We start from the raw sequence: 21048 nt of genomic DNA on the forward strand, positions 1-21048 counted from the left end.
AGTAAAGGGAGGGGAAAAGACAAGTCTCTCGCAGGGGTGGATGTTTTTTGTCACCAAATTTAGGCGCTTTTTTTTTTTTATGACCTTGCATGTACGCTATCGCGGTTTTGTCGCCAAAAGGCAGTTTTTGGCGACAAAACTTGCCAGTGTAGACAAGCCCTGGTATTTCTCCCTGTCACTGCACTCATTACTGCTCCGTTCGGCTGGCAGTCTGGGTTTCTGTTTCCCAGTGGGAGTAGCATGTGGTGTTATCGGTGTATCCTGCACTGATGGTACGGGAGCAGGTGAGAACCACCAATGGTTCAGCTGCTTGAACCTCTCCGTGCAGGTGCCTGAAACCTTGGCCTGGAGCCCTCTCCCAAGTCTACAGCATTATATCTATCCAGCTGCAGTGATGCAGCCCCATCACAGCAGTGGAGGGGGGATGAGTACGAGACCGGTCTAATGAGAGGAAGAGGTTTCCCTTCCGTTGGTCTGGTGTCTATAGAATACTGCTGCAGCCCTTTATGCAGATGCGGCGTTGAGGATTTGGGTGACTGTTCAGCCCCGCTCCACTGGGTTTTGTGTGTAGGAACATGTTGAGCTAAATCCATCATAGGCTAGTACAGTAACTCCATAAGCACAGCTTGGTAGTGGATTCTGAAAAGGAGGGGACGTTTTACATGAAAACTTTGTTCACCTTCTCTAAAAAGTTGAGGTTCTACTCATGGCTATCCAGAGTGCAACTCCTAAGATCTTTGGTTTCAAGTGTTATTTTCATGGCAGGAAATTGAATAATTTGCAAATAGTGCCTTAAAAAAGGGGGAGGTGTGAGGTGTTTTTATTTTTAAAGTTTATCCATCGTACACCTTGAATACTGTGAAATTCTGGCAGCCCCATCTCAAAGTATATTAGAAATGGAGAAGGTACTGAGAAGGATAACACAAATGATCAGGATGTGAAACAGCTTCTGTATGCGGAGAGATTAAAAAGACTGGGACTATTCAATCTGGAAAAGAGATGAATAAGGGGGGATATGATAGAGGTCTGTAAAACCATGGCTGGTGAGGAGAAAGTGAATTAGGAAGTGTTATTTACTCCTTCACATAACCGAAGAACCAGTGGTCACCCAATGGCGGAGGTGCATCAGCAGCTCTACTTGGCTCTCGCCCACGGGCACCCCCCAGCTCCCATTGTCCGGGAACCAGCCAATGGGTGTGCGGAACCGGTGCTCGGGCAGCGTGCTGAGCCCTGTGGCTGGACCTGCGGCTGGCTGCTTCCGAGGCGCAGCGCGGTGTCGGAACAGGTAGGGACTAGCCTGCCTCAGCCGGGCAGCACCGCCACCGGGACTTTTAACGGCCCGGTCCGCGGCGCAGACCAGAGCCAGTGCGACCTGTGACCCCGGACCAGGTCGCGACCTGCAGTTTGAAAACCAGTGGGCTAGACAGACCATTGGTCTGACTCAAGATGGCTGTTCTTACGTATGCACTGACTGGGACTTGAACCCTGGCCTCCTGCATGCCAGGGAAGAATTCTCCCAGTGAGCCACCTGTATTCTGAACCGTTCTTCCATAAACCCTGCCATGTCCTCTTTCCTATGGTAAAGACAATGTGTGCAGTTATGTGAGTGACAAATGCTTATTTTTCTTTCCATGAGCTCCATTGCATCACGGTTACTGCCACGCCGGCAGTACGTTTGGTATAATAGGAATTGTAAGTGGAGCTGACTGAATCTACATTTGACTCTTATAAAGGACTGGGGAGGTGTCGTGGTCTAAAATGGGAGCGAACCCCTTCAGTTTGGCCAAAACTAAATTGCCTAAAATCCCACATGAGATCTTGGCCCAGTTTAGAGTCCCCTTTGAAAGTTTAATGCAAAGCTGTCAAGGAGTTTGGGAGTGAGGACGACGCTCACAGTGAGATGCATTTGAATGCTCTTCCTAATCTCCTTCTGGGTCAGAACTCCCCCTCTCGGTGGTTTGTAAATGCCACAGGTGTTCCTCTGTTGGTTGGGAGGACGATGGGTCCTTTTGCTCTTGGGAGGGCTTGGGGAGATGGGTGATAACTGTAGAAAGCAGTTAATGCTCGTGTTGAGTCTTGCGGGTTTAAGGCTGCGTAGACATTGGGGATCTTTAGGGAGCCTGCGTCAGCCCAGTGCACAGGGGATTTTTGGGGTAGTTGAAGGACCAGAAGAGGGGATGAGCCACTTGTCCTTAGGGAGGTTCCCCCTGAGGAAATGAGTTCACGCTGCTGTTTCAGGAGTCTGCGGTGGCAGAACGCTTGTCTCATGAAGTGACTGGACTGGTTCACGGTGGAGCATGAGTAAATGAGGGGATAGGAGTGAGGAGCAGCAGCCAGTTACTCGTTCATCTGTCCTGTTTTTAGTTGCTGGCTTTCCCCGGGGGGGCTTGAGTTGAGGCTCTTTGTAATGAATCGCCCCGTCCTGTCCATGTTTCCTGGGCTGGGGGAGTCTAGTAGCCAGTGCACAAGACTCTAAACCATGGCAAATGTCATTGGGGCTAGCATCTCATGCATTGTGGAAGCCAGGCCAAGATATTCTGTCATATAGAAGCTAAAGCTTCCTGCCCTCCCCTCTGTTCTCTGCTAGGTTGGTGCGAGAATTCGTGGCTCAGAACAACGCAGTGCAGATCAAGCACGTCATCCAGATCCTCTCACAAGAGTTTGCGCTCTCGCAGCACCCTCACAGCAGGAAAGGGGGGCTCATCGGCCTGGCAGCCTGCTCCATTGCTCTCGGGAAGGTAGGGGTCCCAGTTCTTTGATTTCGCCTGTCACTGTAGCATGTGAACATCTGCTCCCTGTGGTCTACAGGCTGCTGGGAAGTGCTCCCCCAGCAGTCTCCTTGATGTCAATGCCCTGCTCCATGAGGCAGTGCTCACCGGTGCACCCAGGACGGGGTGTGCATCCTAGCCCTCTGGTAGGCCCAGGCTGCTCGATGGAAACATTTAATTGTAACTGGCAAACTCCGGCTGCTGGGGGGGAAATGAAAAATTAACACTGGGGTTGGGCTGGGGAAGGATGTGAACAGGAACATGACAAGTCATGTCTAAGGAGACTGAGTTCTGTCCACCTCAGAAGAGGCAGCAGAAGTTACTCTGCTCCTTATGAGATGCTCAAGGCAAAAGCCATGAACTCCACCAAATGCTGGAGATGTGGGATCAGGTCTGGGAGCTTAGTAGATATTTCAGCATTGCCTTGGGCTTTGGAAGTACCGCAGGGAAACAAGCTTTGTGTATCAATTACATGTTAATGCCATGTGCTTATGATAAAACACAGCCCTGCACCACTCAGTCCCACAACATGGTAGCTTATTGTAGCATACTCAGGCCCTTAACTAGGCTAAAGCATAGCTAGACTAGAGGCCAGCCCCAGTCAGAGGCTTACCCAAACCATGTTGGGCTGCACAGACAAGCGTAAACCGTTGCATCCATTTACACTGCATCTTCCCATTGGACTTCAGAGTAAGACTTTAGACTACTTTTAGTCACTGAAATAGACATGCATCCCAGTGCTGTGCTATTGCACTGACACCTTATTGTAACATTTATGTGCAAGGGAAAACGTAACTGGCTTCTGTTCAGGTTAAGGGTCTGTTCCCCTTTCCTTAGCTCCTTCACGCCGTTCTCCTCAATGAGAGCACTGAGTAATGGCTTCAGGATCCAGCTTTGTGCTCAGTGAAACAGGGAGGTTTGCGCATGAACAACCTGATCCCACAGGCTGAAGTCACAGTGGGCTTTGGATCTGATACACATTCAGTTATCAAAACTGTCTTGATGAGGGAGGAAGGAAAAAGCAAGGCAGTCTGTTTGTAGCATTTCAGCGCAGCGTACCACACTAGAGACCAGCTATCCCTGTATCAAATCACACCTGGTAGCCTGCTGCAAAAGAGGCCCAGGATCTGGGCCACACCCCCAAAGCTGCAGACTTTAACTAAAAACAGCTCAGCAGGTTACCTGCCTGCAGCACCCAGACACCCAGCTCCCAATGGGATCCAAACCCCAAATCATTTTACTCTGTATAAAGCTTATACAGGGTAAATTCATAAATTGTCCGCCCTCTATAACACTGATAGAGATGCACAGCTGTTTGCTCCCCCAGGTATTAATCACTTACTCTGGGCTTATCAATAAACAAAAGTGATTTTATTAAGTATAAAAAGTAGGATTTAAGTGGTTTCAAGTAATAACAGACAGAAGAAAGTAAGTCACAAAGCAAAATAAAACACAACATGCAAGTCTAAGCCTAATACATTATGAAACTGATTACAGGTAATATCTCACCCTCAGAGATGTTCCAATAAGCTTCTTTCACAGACTAGACTCCTTCCTAGTCTGGGCCCAATCCTTTCCCCTGGTACAGTCTTTCTTAGATCCAGCAGACATCTCAGGTGGTAAGTAGGGGTTTTCTTGTGACTGGCAGCCCCCTTGGTCCTGCTCCACCCTCTTTTATAGCTTTGGCACAAGGCGGGAATCTTTTGTCTCTCTGGGTCCCTCCTCCTCCTCCTAGATGGAAAAGTACCAGATTTAAGATGGATTCCAGTATCCGGTGACATGGTCACATGTCACTGTAATACCCCTAGTCTCCATTCACCATGAGCTGGCCCATACATAGGAAGGCTTTCAAGTAACAAAGGCCATTTACAACTGATTGTTCCTGGAGCACCCTTAATGGCCTCCACTCAATATGTTTACATCAGTGATACAAGTTTATATCTTATTCTCCTAACTCCAGATATAGAAATAAGACATGCGAACAAATAGGATGAACACCCTTAGTAGATTACAAGATTTCTAATGACACCATACAGGGGGTATTTAGCATAAAGCATATTCCAGTTATGTCCTATTCATTAGCATATTTCCATAAAACATATGGAGTGCAACATCACAAATGGGCCGTCAAGCAGGCTAAACAGTGCTGATGCCAAACTGTCTAGGGGTGTCGTCACCCAGAAGCACAGCACAGGTTTGAAATACAGGCGTACATACAGGTCTATAACCCCTAATACACAGGTGATACAAACATAAACAAGATTCATGTCTAGCAAATTGACATTTTTGCAGATATCTTACATGGCATATCTGGCTGTGACCGGTGTCCCAGTGGGGGATAACTATGGTGGTTCAATTAGGGTGAACTGCAAAGAATGGGGCAGACAATCCCCATAGAGCTGGTGGATATTCCAGTACTTATAACTTCACATACAAAAATGATACATGCATATAGAGAGCATAATCCTAACCAGCAAAACGTAACCTTTTCATAGACACCACACTCGACAACTTTTGTACAAGATTTGCTGCAAATATAGAACAGTGGTTGCAACAAGCATTCATATGGTCCTATTCTAATTCGATACTGACACCCCATAGCAATGCATGAGGGTCCAAGAGCTGGGGGTAGTACCCCATGCGGTCATATTTCCCTCGGAGGCCTAGTTTTGGTTATAAGCCTGGGCTAAGTGTAGTCCCAAACACTGTCGCTATCCAGTTTCAGCCACGTGGTCTCCTGTGATGGGACGAATGTGTTTAGACGTCTCTGGTTTCAGGAATAGGATTATCACTGTTCCAACCAAGTCTTAACGACCTGTTGTCTCTCCATGGATACGTCATAATGATGATCGTGGCGTTGTCAGGGAGCTAGAATGCAATGATCTCCGTTCCTGTGCTGGCACTTGCAGCACGAGGCCTGCAATCCTCCAGGGGCATTCACAATACTAATCTGATCGCTCCCTGTGAATCTGGAGCCATGGTGAGATGGTACAGGCTCGCTTGGTATGATCCGATGTACGAGCCAGTGCACGCAAAGGAGGCGATGCCTCGTGGCACTGCCACCTGTGGTCATGTCCCAGTGCTCTGTTGTATGGCGTGCACTGCTAGAGGTCAGTCTGTTCCGACCCTGAGTGGGGACGGGCCCTAACCCCCAGCCTCGTTCTGCCATCAGGATTCTGGGCTGTACCTGAAGGAGCTGATTGAGCCGGTGCTGACGTGCTTCAACGATGCTGACAGCCGGCTGCGGTACTATGCCTGCGAGGCCCTATATAACATTGTCAAGGTGGCCAGGGGCTCTGTCCTCCCACACTTCAACGTGCTGTTTGATGGCCTGAGTAAGGTAAGTAGCTTTTCCCCTGTGTCCGCCGTCCCTCCCCCACGAAGGTGCAGAGTGGGAGCCCTCACTTGTCACCTACTAAAGGGGCCACCGGTGCAGATCCCTCCTGCTGCATGGCAGGGTGCAGGCACACTGGGCTTTGGGGCCACTCGGCCCTGCTGTTGTAGGAATGGCTGCAGAAGGCTTAAGCTGCTACCCTCGCTGTGTCTGTCCCTTGCTCACTGTGGTTGTGAGAAGAGAGCTGAGCTGAAGGTGCAGCTGGGAAGTGGGGTTCAGGCATTTCGGGTCAGGCTGTGTCTGTCCACCTTCTCTTGCCTGGGGCACATCTTCCATTCAGGGTGTTGTGAACCCAGCTCTGCCCCATGCAACCATCTCCCCAGCCCCTTCCTGGAAACTCATTCAACTTCTAGTCTGAAAGGAAACAGCTGGCAAGCAATGACATTGATTTAACCTGTGCAAGTGTCAGGGATGTCTCTCATGGCTAATGACCTTGGGCATTGCTAGGAACCCAGCACAAATACGCGGGTGTGTGTCTCTTTCTCTCTGGAACCTGCAATGGCATTTTTGTTTTTGTAACTTGCAGCTTGCCGCTGATCCAGACCCCAATGTGAAAAGCGGCTCTGAACTTCTGGACCGACTTCTCAAGGTAATTCCCATTTCCCTTCTTTTAGCCGACTATCCTAGGGACCCATGTCAGCAGGCCCTTGTGGGGGCGGAAGGAGGACAGAGTTATGCATTTGTTACATTTCCAGGCGGCTGTACCAGCCAATACCATCACAACTTCATCCGGTGGCTGTGGAAATTGCGCTCTTTCCTATTGGCTGCTGCTCTGGCGGAATGAGATGTTGCTTTGGTGGCCATCTCAGTGCTAAGGCTACATACACTTGAAGTATGACTGGGGGCGGGGAGGAGTTGCCTTTAACACAGCAATGGGTGAATGTTAATGAAAAGCTTATTGGAGTACCTGTCCCCACCGTGTTGCCCCAGGGGAAGGCTCCAGTGTGATCGGTAGGTCGCATCTCCCTCACCAGGTACAGAGTGGGGTCTCTACCTTTCTTTGTCTCTCGTCTGGGTTCCTTGTTTAGGCAGGTGAGCTGGACTGCTCTGTCTGAAGAGCAGAAGCTGCTGTCTCTTGTAGGAGCCATTAATTCCATTTCCTGATCTATACACAGTGTGGTTCTTACCTGCCCAAACCTCCAAATGTTTCCTCCTCCTCCTCACTCATAGGACTGACGGGCCCCTTGCCCGCTCCCTTCCCTGCTCCCAAATGCCAGCCCAGCGCTTGGCATGGTGCAGAGATCCCTGCTGGGGAGGTAGCAGAGGGGCGCTGTGGGAGAGTCCAGCCCTGCTCTCTCACTCCTGGCCACTGTGCCATAAGACTGGAGCAGAGGGATTCACTGTTGCAGGAGATCAGTCATACAGTGTAGGTGAGCCCTAAAAAGGACTAGGAACACTTCTCATTACATATCAGGATGTTTCAATCACATGCTGTGGGGCATGAGCTGGTCAGTGCGTGAATCAAGGAAATCTCCCCCCCGCTTCCATGTTCAGGGTTGTGCAATCGGACTGGTGCATTGTGGGAGTGAGTCTTCACCTGTTTCTGAAACCTCAGTACTGGCCACTGCCAGAGGGAGGATGCCTGATTCGCTGACATCCTGTGGCCCTTTGGGTCGGGGACCAATAGCTGAGAGTCCTCGCCCGGGCCTAGAATTAGCTGGTTTGAGCCCCATCGCTGTGGGTGACTTTTCACTTTCTAAAATATGTTCAGCCCCCAACTTGCTAAAAACAGGAAGTGGCCAGCTGGTGCCTGCGCTGGTGCATAGGGTCTGAGCGCTGGGGTGTGTGTGTGTGTGTGAGTGTGAGTCCCACCACTGCCCTAACGTCTGCCAATGGTGTTTGTTTCCTAGGACATCGTGACTGAGAGTAACAAGTTTGACCTCGTGGGTTTCATCCCGCTGCTGCGGGAGAGGATTTATTCCAACAACCAGTATGCCCGGCAGTTCATCATCTCCTGGGTAAGTGCACCTGGCACAGCACTTGTGCCGTCTGCTCCACTGCTGAGGCTCGAGCAAGGGGAGACGTGATTGCAGCCCAGGGCTGTCGAGCTCTTGTCCTGATGAAAGCTATCAAACAGCGGTGGCTGCGCTGCAGCTGGGCTTCAGTGTGCCCATCATAGCGTCTAGGCACGTGTCCTGCACTAACTTAGCGGATGCAGATGCATGAGGTTCACTTTGTCTTGTCCTCAAACTCACTTGCTCCTTAAAAGGTCAAGTCACTCCTGGCTTATTTCCTGCAGCTGGCCATAGCTGTTGGCTGATTAGCTCTGTGCATTCCTGTTGCCATGGACTTGTAGAGTCCTAGAAGATAATGCAAACACGTAGCACATGCCTAACTTGCATTGCGCTTTGTACGTTCAAAGTAAGAGAGCAAACAGCCCTTCCAGTGCCTGGTGGGTAGATAAGTATCCTCTATTTTACAGATGGGGCAGGTGTCGTGGATTGACTAGTGCACAGGACATGGTGACAGAGCTGGGATGAGAACTGCCACGTTCCCTGGTACTTAGTCCATTGGCCCGCACTGCCCCTTGCGATGGAGAGCCCGTTAGGTCATCTAGTCCAGCACCCCCAGCTCAGACAGCCGTGCTTTTTACAGTACCACCTACTGTCGCCAAGTTTATGTGCCCCTCCGTTTTTTCACTGCTCCTGCACCAAAGCATCCTTCTGGGGTGGTTGGTTTGTTTAACTTCTAGTCTTCTCTGAAACTCACTAGGACTGTTTCTTGTCTTCCCTGAGCTAGATCCTGGTGCTAGAGTCAGTGCCTGACATTAATCTCTTGGATTACCTGCCGGAGATCCTGGATGGACTCTTCCAGATCCTGGGAGACAACAGCAAAGAGATCCGGAAGATGTGAGTGGGGGTGTGTGCGGAGCACTGGGTAAACACTCGGTGGGGGGCTGGTGGGAGATGCGCAGATTTCCCTGCCTTGGGGCTGGGGTGAAATGCTGCTGTCTGCTCCATAGTCAGAGTCTCTTCCACTGTGCACAAACCAGAGCTATGTCACAAAGGCGCAAAGGAGCGTGCATTGCAAGGTGGAGCAAACTGGTTGTCTTAATAAATGGGCTGAAGTCTCTAGGCCAGCATCGTGCTGCTGCTCCCAGCTCACTCTGGCCGGAGTTGACTGTAGAGCAGCAGTTCCCCAACTTGTTGCTGGCATGACCCCATTTTAATGAATAATTTCCTCCCAGGATGGAGGATGGGATTTGGAAGAGCAAAATGGTGCCCTCCATACACCATGACCTTGCAAGCTCCATACGTGCAAAGTTATGCTGTGCAGAGCAAAATGATTCTCAAACTTGCATTGGTGACCCCTTTCACACAACAGCCTCTGAGTGTGACACCCCCCCCTTATAAATTTAAAACACTTTTTTTATATTTAACACTATTACAAAATGCCGGAGGCGAAGCAGGGTTGGGGGGAGGGGAAGACTGACTGCTCACGACCCCCCCACGTAATAACCTTGTGACCCCCTGAGGGGTCACGACCCCAGTTTGAGAACCCCTGATGTAGAACATGGTTCTCCCGCTGCTCTGATCCAGGCAGAGATGGCGTCTGAGAGGCAAGGGGCTGACTGCTGGGTCAGTGAGGCAGCAGCTTACCCTGGGTTTGTTTTCACTGCAGAGTTAGCTTGAGGTATAAGTGGAGTGTAGCCCCTAACCCGACTCCTGTCCCCACACACACATCTCGAGCTCAGGGGTGCTGTAAATTCAAGCGAGCTGGCCTGGCAGGGGACGTGGGTTGAAGGTTACATGCTGCCGCAGCTCAGTAATGCGGTGGGGACGCAGCTGGTCTGTGCAGTTAACAGTTGGTCGGTGCAGCCAGTGTTGTTTCGTAATGCGGCTGCTCTCTCTCAAGCTGGGCCTAACTCAAGGGGAATTAACTTGAGTGTGGATAACTCACAGGCATGTGCCCGACGTTGGAAACACTCAAGCCCCCTGTTGGGACGAGTGCTGACCAGGGTCAGAAGATAGCTGCAGTGAGTCTGTGCATGTAACTGGGGATGCCTGGGCTCTTGGTGTCAGTTCATATGTACCCAGGAAGGTTGGTGTGTGTGTCCCTGTGCTCTGTAGGCTAAGAATAAATCTCTTAACTGGGTGTCCTTCCGCCCTGCAGGTGTGAGGTGGCCCTCGGGGAGTTCCTTAAAGAGATCAAGAAGAATCCTTCCAGTGTCAAGTTTGCGGAAATGGCCAATATTCTAGTGATTCACTGCCAGGCTTCTGGTGAGTGTGCAAAGCCCAGCATGCTGGATGGCAGCCACAGTCCCTGTGCCTGTGACCAAACCCTTTGATTCAGCACTGAAGTCTGTTAATGGTGTAGATGGCACGGTTCTCCTCGACAGATCCCCAGCCCCAGGGAAAACAGGCTACAATCCCAGACCAACACAGCACTTCTTTTGGGTCACGGTTCGCTCCTGGCTGAACCAGCGCCAGGCCTTACACAGGGGTTGTGTTTTCAAAGGGAGGATGAGCTGCTTTGTGTGGGTTTCTGAAAATCCTGTCCTGGGGATCTTCCCACCATGGAATATACTTGGAAAGCTCTTTGAAAGCTGGCGGAGAATTGCATTCCTGGCCGAAGCGTGGGAGCCCAGTGTTAGAGTTCAGTAAGTCAGGCTCCATACACAGTTAGTGTCCGTTCACCTACCAGCACAGTCTGGAATTAGAAATGTTAGGGGGCGGGATTCACAAGCTCTCACCACTGCCCCCACTCTCCTCTCATGGAACTGGGTGAGTTTTACCAGTGCCTTCAATGGTCACAGTGTGAAGCCATCAGGGAGTGCCTTTGCAGGTCACTCTTCAGGTTGATTCACCACTGTAGCCTACTGGTTGTCAGTTTCTCCACCAGTAAAATGGAACAGGGTGCCGTGTTTCTATAGCCCCTTCTGCCTGAGTGTCAAGTGTTGTATAGCGACAGTAGCAGGGTCTTTGCCCCTGACACTGGGATCCCTCAGTAATGTCATTGCTCAGCAGGACGGCTTCCACCAGTGCTGTACCAGTGACTTTAGAGTGACCGAAGACCTTGCGGCAAATCCAGGCCCTGGTTTGTCCCATGCTTGGAAATGCTTTTTCGCACACTCAGCAGAATCCTCTGCTTGGCAAGATGCCTTGGCTCAAACAGGTTCCTCCTGACTTTATTAGCTGAAAAGACCGTGGAGCTGCCCATGTGAAGCCCTGCTGGAAGGCGGGCTCAGGCAGTGGCCAGAGGGCTAGAAGCATTGCAAGCATGGCCAGCAGGTCTGGGTCTCTGGGCATGCTGCTGTGCTCCATAGCCTTGAATGCTGCCACCCCTGTGAATTACTACTGCTTGCATTACATCACTGATCCATTACACTGGAAATGTGGCTCTGGGATTCTGCCAGGTACTTAGGCCAGCCCTTCAACCAGCAGTGCCTAAAGTGCCCAAATCTAGACAGCCCTTAATGGGATCTGCAGGCTCTCAGCACCAAGGACACTTATTTAGAGATTTAGGCAGTAGTGTGTCGTCTATGTCTGCAACTCCTGCATTGCATGCTCCAGGATTCAGTTCCACAAGAACACGAAAGCCCTGAATATGACTGGCCATGGGACGCTTCTGTCAGACCCCAAACATGTATGGGGTTATCACTTTGTAAAACAAAATGGTGTCGTCCTCGCATGCCGTTGTAGAATTGCATGCCTTGCTCAAAGTGTCATGGCACACCACTCAATTTAGGTGTCCAAAGGACTGAAAAATTAGGCCCAAGTGCCTCAGAGTTTCTGTGGCGTAGATAATTAATATGTTTAGGGTTTCTCGTTTTAGGTTTTACCTGATAAACAGATAAAACACCCCATACAAAAACCGCCAAAAATGGTTACTCAATTCGTGTTGGCGTCATCCCTTTCCCAATGCAGATTGTTCAGATAGGTGATGTCCCTGCTTCGTGGCTTGTATCCAAGGGCTTGTCTACACAGGGCAGTGATGTGGACTACAGGCTGTGATTTCTAAAGCCTACTAAGGTGTTGTGCGTTAATTGGTCCTTGTAGACCCTGCTGGTGCTCACTAAAGGTTCCCTAGTGCGGTTTAGAGGAGTGCTGTTTGAAACCGTTCTACTTTTGTACGTACAGAGAGCCCTGAAAACCCTGATTTTTTGAACATCTACATAGAAATAAAAATAAACCCTGAAATATACTGCACGCTTTTCTCTGGCAAAGTGCCATCCAGTGGACCCTGCAGGTATAAGACTTGGACGCAGACAGACAGCTTTGGTACTCTCGGAGAAAGGGCTTGTCTGCACATAAGTGGCATCTCTTTACAACCAATCTAATTGCATGGTGCAAACCCTGGGGCACACGTATTTTGAACTGAAAGCGATTGTATCTATTTAAAATCTCTGAATTTCCATACGCCAGCTAAGCCCGTAAACGAGGTGTGCCTCGGTTTTAGAATGCCAAGCTTCAGCTCTGTCTAAATTGGTATTGACTATCAAATAACCCCTCTGGTGAAACCGGTGTAACTTTGTGGCACCCAGGCTTGAGCAACTGAATCTGGTTTCATTAGGTTATTGATGGAACACTTTCAAAGGGCTCTATTTGATTCCGTGCTTCCTGCTGTGTGTGTGGCCTCTATGCTGGGGATTTACCCCCACTTCGGCCATCAGCAGCTCCCCCTGCCTTAACTGCACTAATGCTGCAAGCCTTGGGTAGAGACAGGGTAAACTGCTCTAAGCCGTGATCTGCACGGACGGGTGCAGCTTACTCAGGTCTCAAGCAGGGGTTTACACAACCTGCGCAAACAGAGGCTGTTCCTGCCTAGACTGGGTGTTCACATGGCTGGTGAGCGGGTGGCTGGATCAGTGTGGAGGAGGCTGGAGGCCAAGGGGGAGGAAGTGGGCGGCCAGGCTGGTACCTCATACCAGCACTCACTCTTCTGCTGGCTCCTTTAGTTTCTTCAGAATTTTCTTTAAAGCAGCCTTCCCAGCCCTGGTGGTTCTGAAAGAGACCCCCCGAGGGGGAGCCCGTGCAATGCTGTCTGCCTGTGTTTGCAGACAGGGCTCTCCAGCTGCTACTCTGCGGCAGAACATGGAGAGTTAAGCAGTAAATCCCCATGCGGCCTCAGGGGAAGGAGGGAGGCATGCAGCGCATACGTGGGCCGACGTGTTGTGGTGGTGACTTAGCTGTACAATTACTGTGGTGAGGAGCATGTTATAAATCAGGGGTAGGCAACCTATGGCACGTGTGCTGAAGGCGGCACGCGAGCTGATTTTCAGTGGCACTCATGCTGCCCGGGTCCTGGCCACCGTCCGGGGGGCTCTGCATTTTAATTTAATTTTAAATAAGCTTCTTAAACATTTTAAAAACCTTATTTACTTTACATACAACAATAGTTTAGTTATATATTATAGACTTATAGAAAGAAACCTTCTAAAAACGTTAAAATTTATTACTGGCATGCGAAACCTTAAATCAGAGCGAATAAATGAAGACTCAGCACACCACTGCTGAAAGGTTGCCGACCCCTGTTATACATGCTTAAAATTGAGGCATGTACTGTTCGCATGAATGTCAATGGGGGTTAACACTGAAGCCTAATGATCACTAGCACATGTCTACATTTAGCGTTTTCACTAAGCATTTTTAACATCCAGCTACTCTGGGCTTTTGGGGGATGGATCTTTGGGAGAGCACCCCTCACTATGACCCCTGCTGATGAAACTGAAACCAGAAGTCAATTGTCATCTCGTGCATGTTGTGTAATTTGTTGAGTTTGATCCATCTGGGTACCACCTGCCTCTTCCTCAGCTCTCCTTGGTCCCTATCTTCCAGATGATCTGATTCAGCTGACAGCCATGTGCTGGATGAGGGAATTCATCCAACTGGCTGGCCGGGTGATGCTGCCCTACTCCTCAGGTATCCTGACCGCCGTTCTGCCGTGCCTATCCTATGATGACCGGAAGAAGAGTATCCTTGTTACCCAGATCAGGGGAAGCAGGCACTGCTGCCGAGCCCCAGTGTCTCTGCTTCCTCTTGGTCATACAGTTGTCACCAAGCATACGCAGCTCTGTACGGGTATTCTGGGGGCATTGGCAAAGCTCCTCAGGGAACTAATCCCGGCTCTCCTGGCCAGAGAGGGTTTGGTGGAAGGGGGGAAAGAAACAAAGATTGTTACAATCTTACCCCTCCTTAGGCCCCTAGGTGGTTTTAAATGACATGACCAGGCCTGTGGAGGAGGGGAATCCAAATAGGTAAGATCTCTGTTGGGGAGGAAGGAAATCACATACTGCATGTGTAATGGGGCCACTGCTGGTCCTTGGTGTCAGTCAGTCAGTGGTTAGCCTGGGAAAATCACCTTCTCTGGGGCATGAGGGTGTGAACTCAGGAACGGCCCCTTCCGATAGTGACGCTTGAGTCCCCTTGAAGCACTGCCTCCCAGCGGGATGAGCTGTCCCATCTCTGGAGTGTGAGCGCTGACATCTGAACACCTAACAGGGCATATCTGGTCACCTGAGCAGACATTTCCAGCTGTGCACTCTGGTGTGAGGTGGGAGCAGAGGATAGCTACTGGGTTTGGGGTTGCTGAGGTGGGACACAAGGAATTAGCCAACTTTCCTGCCACAAATATATAGTTCCCTCCACCCTTCCCCAAAAAGGGGTGGGGCAGTAATGTGAGGGGACAGCTGTCAGAATGTATAGCTTACAGGGATGCTGTAATGACTGGACGGGGTGGGAACTATGTGGGGTAGGGGAGGGGGAATGGTTCTGATATATTCTTCTGGGTCCCTGCTCCGTGGCTTGTCTAAGGTGCTGTGTAAAGCGTCTTGGATTAGAGTGTTCCTTACATCCTCTCTGCTCAGGCATCAAAGAGGTAGCTAATGTGTGTAACCAGAGCCTGATGAAGCTGGTCATCCCAGAAGACGATGAAACAGATGAGAGCAAGCAATCCCTGAGCCTCCAGACGGAGCCCAAGGAGGAGTCCCTCTCCCAGCAGGAGGTGACCTCCAGTGGTGAGTCCCTTTTCACCTTGGCTTTGTCAGGACGGCACCCAAATAGTTAACGTTCTGGTGCTTCACCTGCATATCCCAGGGCTGCCTGTTCAGACATATTCCAGTCAAGGCCTTGGAGAGCGGATGGGCAGAGCACTTGCGAGGTGCGACATGGGACCCATTTATTAGATGTGCGAGTTGTGTGATGGGCAGATCGGTCCATCATAAAATCCTGGAATATCAGGGTTGGAAGGGAATTCAGGAGGTCATCTAGTCCAGCCCCTGCTCAAAGCAGGACCAATACCAACTAAATCATCCCAGCCAGGGCTTCATCAAGCCTGACTTTAAAAACCTCTAAGGAAGGAGTTTCCACCACCTCCCTAGGCAACCCATTCCAGTGCTACACCACCCTCCTAGTGAAAGTGTTTCCTAATATCCAACCTAAACCTTCCCCACTGCAACTTCAGACCATTACTCCTTGTTCTGTCATCTGGTACCACTGAGAACAGTCTAGATCCATCTTCTTTGGAACCCCCCTTCAGGTAGTTGAAAGCAGCTATCAAATCCCCCCTCATTCTTCTCTTCTGCAGACCAAACAATCCCAGTTCCCTCAGCTTCTCCTCATAAGTCATGTGCTTCAGCCCCCTAATCATTTTTGTTGCCCTCCGTTGAATTCTTTCCAATTTTTCCACATCCTTCTTGTAGTGTGGGGCCCAAAACTAGACACAGTACTCCAGATGAGACCTCACCAATGCCAAATAGAGGGGAATGATCACATCCCTCGATCCACTGGCAATGCTCTTACTTATACAGCCCAAAATGCCGTTGGCCTTCTTGGCAACAAGGGCACATTGCTGACTCATATCCAGCTTCTCATCCACTGTAATCTTTAGGTCCTTTTCTGCAGAACTGCTGCCTAGCCACTCGGTCCCTAGTCTGTTCCTCTAATTTGTCTAGGTCCCTCTGTATCCTATCCCTACCCTCTAGCGTATCTACCATTCCTCCCAGTTTAGTGTCATCTGCAAACTTGCTGAGGGTGTAGTCCACGTCATCATCCAGATCATTAATGAAAACTGGCCCCAAGACTGACCCTTGGGGCACTCCGCTTGATACCGGCTGCCAATTAGACATGGAGCCATTGATCGCTACCTGTTGAGCCCGACGATCTAGCCAGCTTTCTATCCGCTTCTATCCATACTTCTTTAACTTGCTGGCAAGAATACTGTGGGAGACGGTATCAAAAGCTTTGCTAAAGTCAAGGAATGATCAGAATCAACTAAGCCAACACTTTCCCCACTGGCTTCCGTTCTTTTGCTGCAGTCCAGTGGGCTAAATGCGGTATAATGCCATTTCACAGCTGTGTCCTCAGTCGAGAGAGACATTCTGATCTTGCTTCTGTTTGTACAGTATGCAGCACAGAGGATCTGCTCATCCTGTTTGGAGCCTGAGGCTGCATCTACACTGCAGGGACTATACCGGCACAGCTACAGCATTATAGTTATGTCGGCATAATCATAGTGTAGACACAGGCTATTCCGGCAAAAGGGGTTTTCCATCTGGTGTAGGAACACCAACGTCAACACTGGGGGTTAGGTCGGCATAGCTACAGCACTCAGCGGTGTGGATTTTTCACACTCAGAGGTAGCATCTACATTAAGAAAATGACCTAATGTATTGCTAACAATGGCAATCAGCAACAGGTCCCCTATGATGTGCCTGTTGCCAAAACAGTTAATGCTCTTGAGTACAATCAAGACCATCATCCACTGACTCTCAATCACATTTTCTGCAGAGGTGTTGAAAATAGGTTCACCTAGTTCTCGTTACCTCTTTGCCATTGGGTCAGGGCAAACTGATGCAGATGACTGCTGTCATAAACAAACTAATTTTCTAGTGCATACAGGGCTTTCAGGCGGCACACCCATAGCTGGCAACACCATTACACGCTTTATGGTGCAAGGGTTAAGAAGCCTAAGGCCAGAATTCCATGTTCCCAAAGCGGGACTGTAACCAAATACTTCCTGACTGTCAGCATGTGTGCAGCATGAAGAAAACAGCTGGAGACGCAGTTTTCTCCAGCTGCAGCATTGGTGGTTCAGTGGTAGAATTCTCGCCTGCCACGCGGGAGGCCCGGGTTCGATTCCCGGCCAATGCAAGAGCAAGGCTTTTTTTTCTTAATTAAAATGATTGCCCTGCGCCAACCTAACCCTCTGTCCTGGTCAGTCCCTTCCAGGGAACTGATTAAACAATTAGGAAACCTATTGCATCGGATTTCTAGCACCAGGGCAGAGGAGCATTCACATGAAAGACTAGAACCTCTGTGAATCACACTTCTAGTGTTGCCATGGTGCTGTGTTCTCACTAGATCACATCTTACCCCAAGGGAAACCTCTGGCACAGGCTCTTGAATGGCCCCAGCCCCTCTCTGTTCAGTTGCTGATGTAGCAGTTTCAGTCTGTGACTAGCAGTTCCTGGCCCGGGGGGGTCCCAGGCCCTCTGGGCCTGTCTGCGCTTTGGGGGCTATGGAAGCACATCTGCAGCTGTGCCACCGGAGTGCCAGAGATGCTCCCGACATCGATGGTCGGGGTTTTCCATCCGTGTCACTAATCCACCTCTCCACGTGGCCCTAGCGAAGTCGCTGGAAGAATTCTTTGACTGATCTAAATGCTGTATAGACCAGGGCTCAGTCCTTAAACGACCGGTGCAGCCTTTTCCTGCAGCTGGGATCTTGGTGGCTCAGTGCAGAATTCTCGCTTGCCACGAGGGCAGCCAGCGTTTGATTCCTGGCCAGTGCACGAGCAGCCTTTTGATATGTACACCAGTCTAGCTGGGAGGTTGCAGGGCTGCAACCAGGGAAGGCACCTCCCAGCCCTTTCTCCTCTGGCTGCAGCCCGGCCAACTTCCCAGAGCCCAGGAGCCTCCTGCTCACACCAATGGCACCATGCCGGCCTGTGCCTAGTTGGCAATACCACAATCACCACTGGTAGAGCTGGGTATGAGTCACAATTCCCAGCTCCTCTCCTGTCCTCACACACGTGAGTAAATAACCCTCGGGGGGTCTGAGCTCTCGTTAGCGTCCAGGGCATCCATTCAGACAGACCAATGAAGGCAGTTTTAATTTCTGAAGCAACAGTCCGCGCACAGGATGCTTTCCTATCCCCCAGGAACCTCTGCTATTGGCACACTGCGCTTGGGTCACCATCAGGGGGTGGGGTGGGGCGGGGCGTCATGTCATGTGGCTCCTGCATGTTCTCAGGTGTTACTCATGGCCCAACCAGACTTGCTGTCAGTTGATTGCAGGCTACAATCCTTTCCCCTCGCTTCCCCAGGGGAGTGCAGAGATCCTGGCTTGCGGAGACCTTCGCTCTCCTGTCAGTTCAGCCAGACGTGTCCTTGTCTGAGCCGAGCACTTTTGCAAATGGCCTGTTGGGCAGTGAAATCAAGGCACTAAAATGAAGAACAAGACAGTGAAATGAGGAGCCTGGGGGTGCTCTTGCTTCCACGCTTTCTGGTGCAAGGGTTAAGAAGCCTAAGGCCAGAATTCCATGTTCCCAAAGCAGGATTGTAACCAAATACTTCCTGACTGTCACCATGTGTGCAGCGTGAAGAAAACAGCTGGAGACGCAGGTTTCTCCAGCTGCAGCATTGGTGGTTCAGTGGTAGAATTCTCGCCTGCCACGCGGGAGGCCCGGGTTCGATTCCCGGCCAATGCAAGAGCAAGCCTTTTTTTTTCTTAATTAAAATGATTGCCCTGCGCCAACCTAACCCTCTGTCCTGGTCAGTCCTTTCCAGGGAATTGATTAAACAATTAGGAAACCTATTGCATCGGATTTCTAGCACCAGGGCAGAGGAGCTTTCACATGAAAGACTAGAACCCCTGTGAATCACACTGCTAGTGTTGTCATGGTGCTGTGTTCTCACTAGATCACACCTTACCCCCAGGGAAACCTCTGGCACAGGCTCTTGAATGGCCCCAGCCCCTCTCTGTTCAGTTGCTGATGTAGCAGTTTCAGTCTGTGACTAGCAGTTCCTGGCCCGGGGGGGTCCCAGGCCCTCTGGGCCTGTCTGCGCTTTGGGGGCTATGGAAGCACATCTGCAGCTGTGCCACCGGAGTGCCAGAGATGCTCTCGACATCGATGGTCGGGGTTTTCCATCCGTGTCACTAATCCACCTCCCCACGTGGCCCTAGCGATGTCGCTGGAAGAATTCTTTCACTGATCTAAATGCTGTATAGACCAGGGCTCCGTCCTTAAACGACTGGTGCAGCCTTTTCCTGCAGCTGGGATCTTGGTGGCTCAGTGCAGAATTCTCGCTTGCCACGAGGGCAGCCAGTGTTTGATTCCTGGCCAGTGCAGGAGCAGCCTTTTGATATGTACGCCAGTCTAGCTGGGAGGTTGCAGGGCTGCAGCCAGGGAAGGCACCTCCCAGCCCTTTCTCCTCTGGCTGCAGCCCGGCCAACCTGCCTTTTGCTTATTGGCAGCTGTTGGATGGCAGCCGCTTTTAGCTGGAACCGAGAGGTCGCTAGAAGAGTAAGCCACAGTAGCCTGGTTTTATGGCTGGGGCTGCTCCCCAGTCATTTAGCCAATCAGTGGCCAGCTCTGGGAGAGACCCCAGGAGCCTCCTGCTCACACCTATGGCACCATGCCAGCCTGTGCCTAGTTGGCAGTGCCACACTCACCACTGGTGGAGCTGGGTATGAGTCACACTGCCCAGCTCCTCTCCTGTCCTCACACACGTGAGTAAATAACCCTCGGGGGGTCTGAGCTCTCGTTGGCCTCCAGGGCATCCATTCAGACAGACCAATGGAGGCAGTTTTAATTTCTGAAGCAACAGTTCCGCGCACAGGATGCTTTCCTATCCCCCAGGAACCTCTGCTATTGGCACACGGCGCTTGGGTCACCATCGGGGGGGGGAGGGGTTTGGTCATGTGGCTCCTGCATGTTCTCAGGTGTTACTCGTGGCCCAACCAGACTTGCTGTCAGTTGATTGCAGGCTACAATCCTTTCCCCTCGCTTCCCCAGGGGAGTGCAGAGATCCCGGCTTGCGGAGACCTTCGCTCTCCTGTCAGTTCAGCCAGACGTGTCCTTGTCTGAGCCGGGCAGTGAAATCAAGGCCCTAAAATGAAGAGCAAGACAGTGAAATGAGGAGCCTGGGGGTGCTCTTGTTTCCACGCTTTCTGGTGCAAGGGTTAAGAAGCCTAAGGCCAGAATTCCATGTTCCCAAAGCAGAACTGTAACTAGATACTTCCTGACTGTCACCATGTGTGCAGCGTGAAGAAAACAGCTGGAGACGCAGTTTTCTCCAGCTGCAGCATTGGTGGTTCAGTGGTAGAATTCTCGCCTGCCACGCGGGAGGCCCGGGTTCGATTCCCGGCCAATGCAAGAGCAAGCCTTTTTTTTCTTAATTAAAATGATTGCCCTGCGCCAACCTAACCCTCTGTCCTGGTCAGTCCTTTCCAGGGAATTGATTAAACAATTAGGAAACCTATTGCATCGGATTTCTAGCACCAGGGCAGAGGAGCATTCACATGAAAGACTAGAACCTCTGTGAATCACACTGCTAGTGTTGTCATGGTGCTGTGTTCTCAGTAGATCACACCTTACCCCCAGGGAAACCTCTGGCACAGGCGCGTGACTGGCCCCAGCCCCTCTCTGTTCAGTTGCTGATGTAGCAGTTTCAGTGTATGTGACTAGCAGTTCCTGGCCCGGGGGGGTCCCAGGCCCTCTGGGCCTGTCTGCGCTTTGGGGGCTATGGAAGCACATCTGCAGCTGTGCCACCGGAGTACCAGAGATGCTCCCAACATCGATGGTCGGGGTTTTCCATCCGTGTCACTAATCCACCTCCCCACGTGGCCCTAGCGAAGTCACTGGAAGAATTCTTTCACTGATCTAAATGCTGTATAGACCAGGGCTCCGTCCTTAAACGACTGGTACAGCCTTTTCCTGCAGCTG

General features: G+C 50.8%; 1 protein-coding gene and 3 non-coding genes across 5 annotated transcripts in view; all 4 read left to right on the plus strand.

Moving 5' to 3' along the window:
- The window catches only part of VAC14 (VAC14 component of PIKFYVE complex), a 192849-nt gene that overhangs the window by 15241 nt on the left and 156560 nt on the right, over positions 1 to 21048 (plus strand). For both annotated transcript variants that reach the window (XM_065567507.1, XM_065567508.1), the window contains exons 2-9: positions 2588 to 2738; positions 5941 to 6108; positions 6689 to 6751; positions 8013 to 8120; positions 8902 to 9011; positions 10276 to 10382; positions 13941 to 14075; positions 14969 to 15118. In XM_065567507.1, coding sequence (XP_065423579.1) covers positions 2588 to 2738; positions 5941 to 6108; positions 6689 to 6751; positions 8013 to 8120; positions 8902 to 9011; positions 10276 to 10382; positions 13941 to 14075; positions 14969 to 15118 — 992 coding nt within the window. The remainder of the gene's footprint in view (positions 1 to 2587; positions 2739 to 5940; positions 6109 to 6688; positions 6752 to 8012; positions 8121 to 8901; positions 9012 to 10275; positions 10383 to 13940; positions 14076 to 14968; positions 15119 to 21048) is intronic.
- TRNAG-GCC (transfer RNA glycine (anticodon GCC)) lies at positions 17182 to 17252 on the plus strand. The gene has a single exon. It is a non-coding gene; the product is annotated as a tRNA-Gly (tRNA).
- Positions 18740 to 18810, plus strand: TRNAG-GCC (transfer RNA glycine (anticodon GCC)). The gene has a single exon. It is a non-coding gene; the product is annotated as a tRNA-Gly (tRNA).
- Positions 20408 to 20478, plus strand: TRNAG-GCC (transfer RNA glycine (anticodon GCC)). Its single transcript has one exon. It is a non-coding gene; the product is annotated as a tRNA-Gly (tRNA).

This window comes from Chrysemys picta, chromosome 14 (genome assembly GCF_011386835.1).
Source record: "Chrysemys picta bellii isolate R12L10 chromosome 14, ASM1138683v2, whole genome shotgun sequence".
Taxonomy (NCBI): domain Eukaryota; kingdom Metazoa; phylum Chordata; order Testudines; family Emydidae; genus Chrysemys; species Chrysemys picta.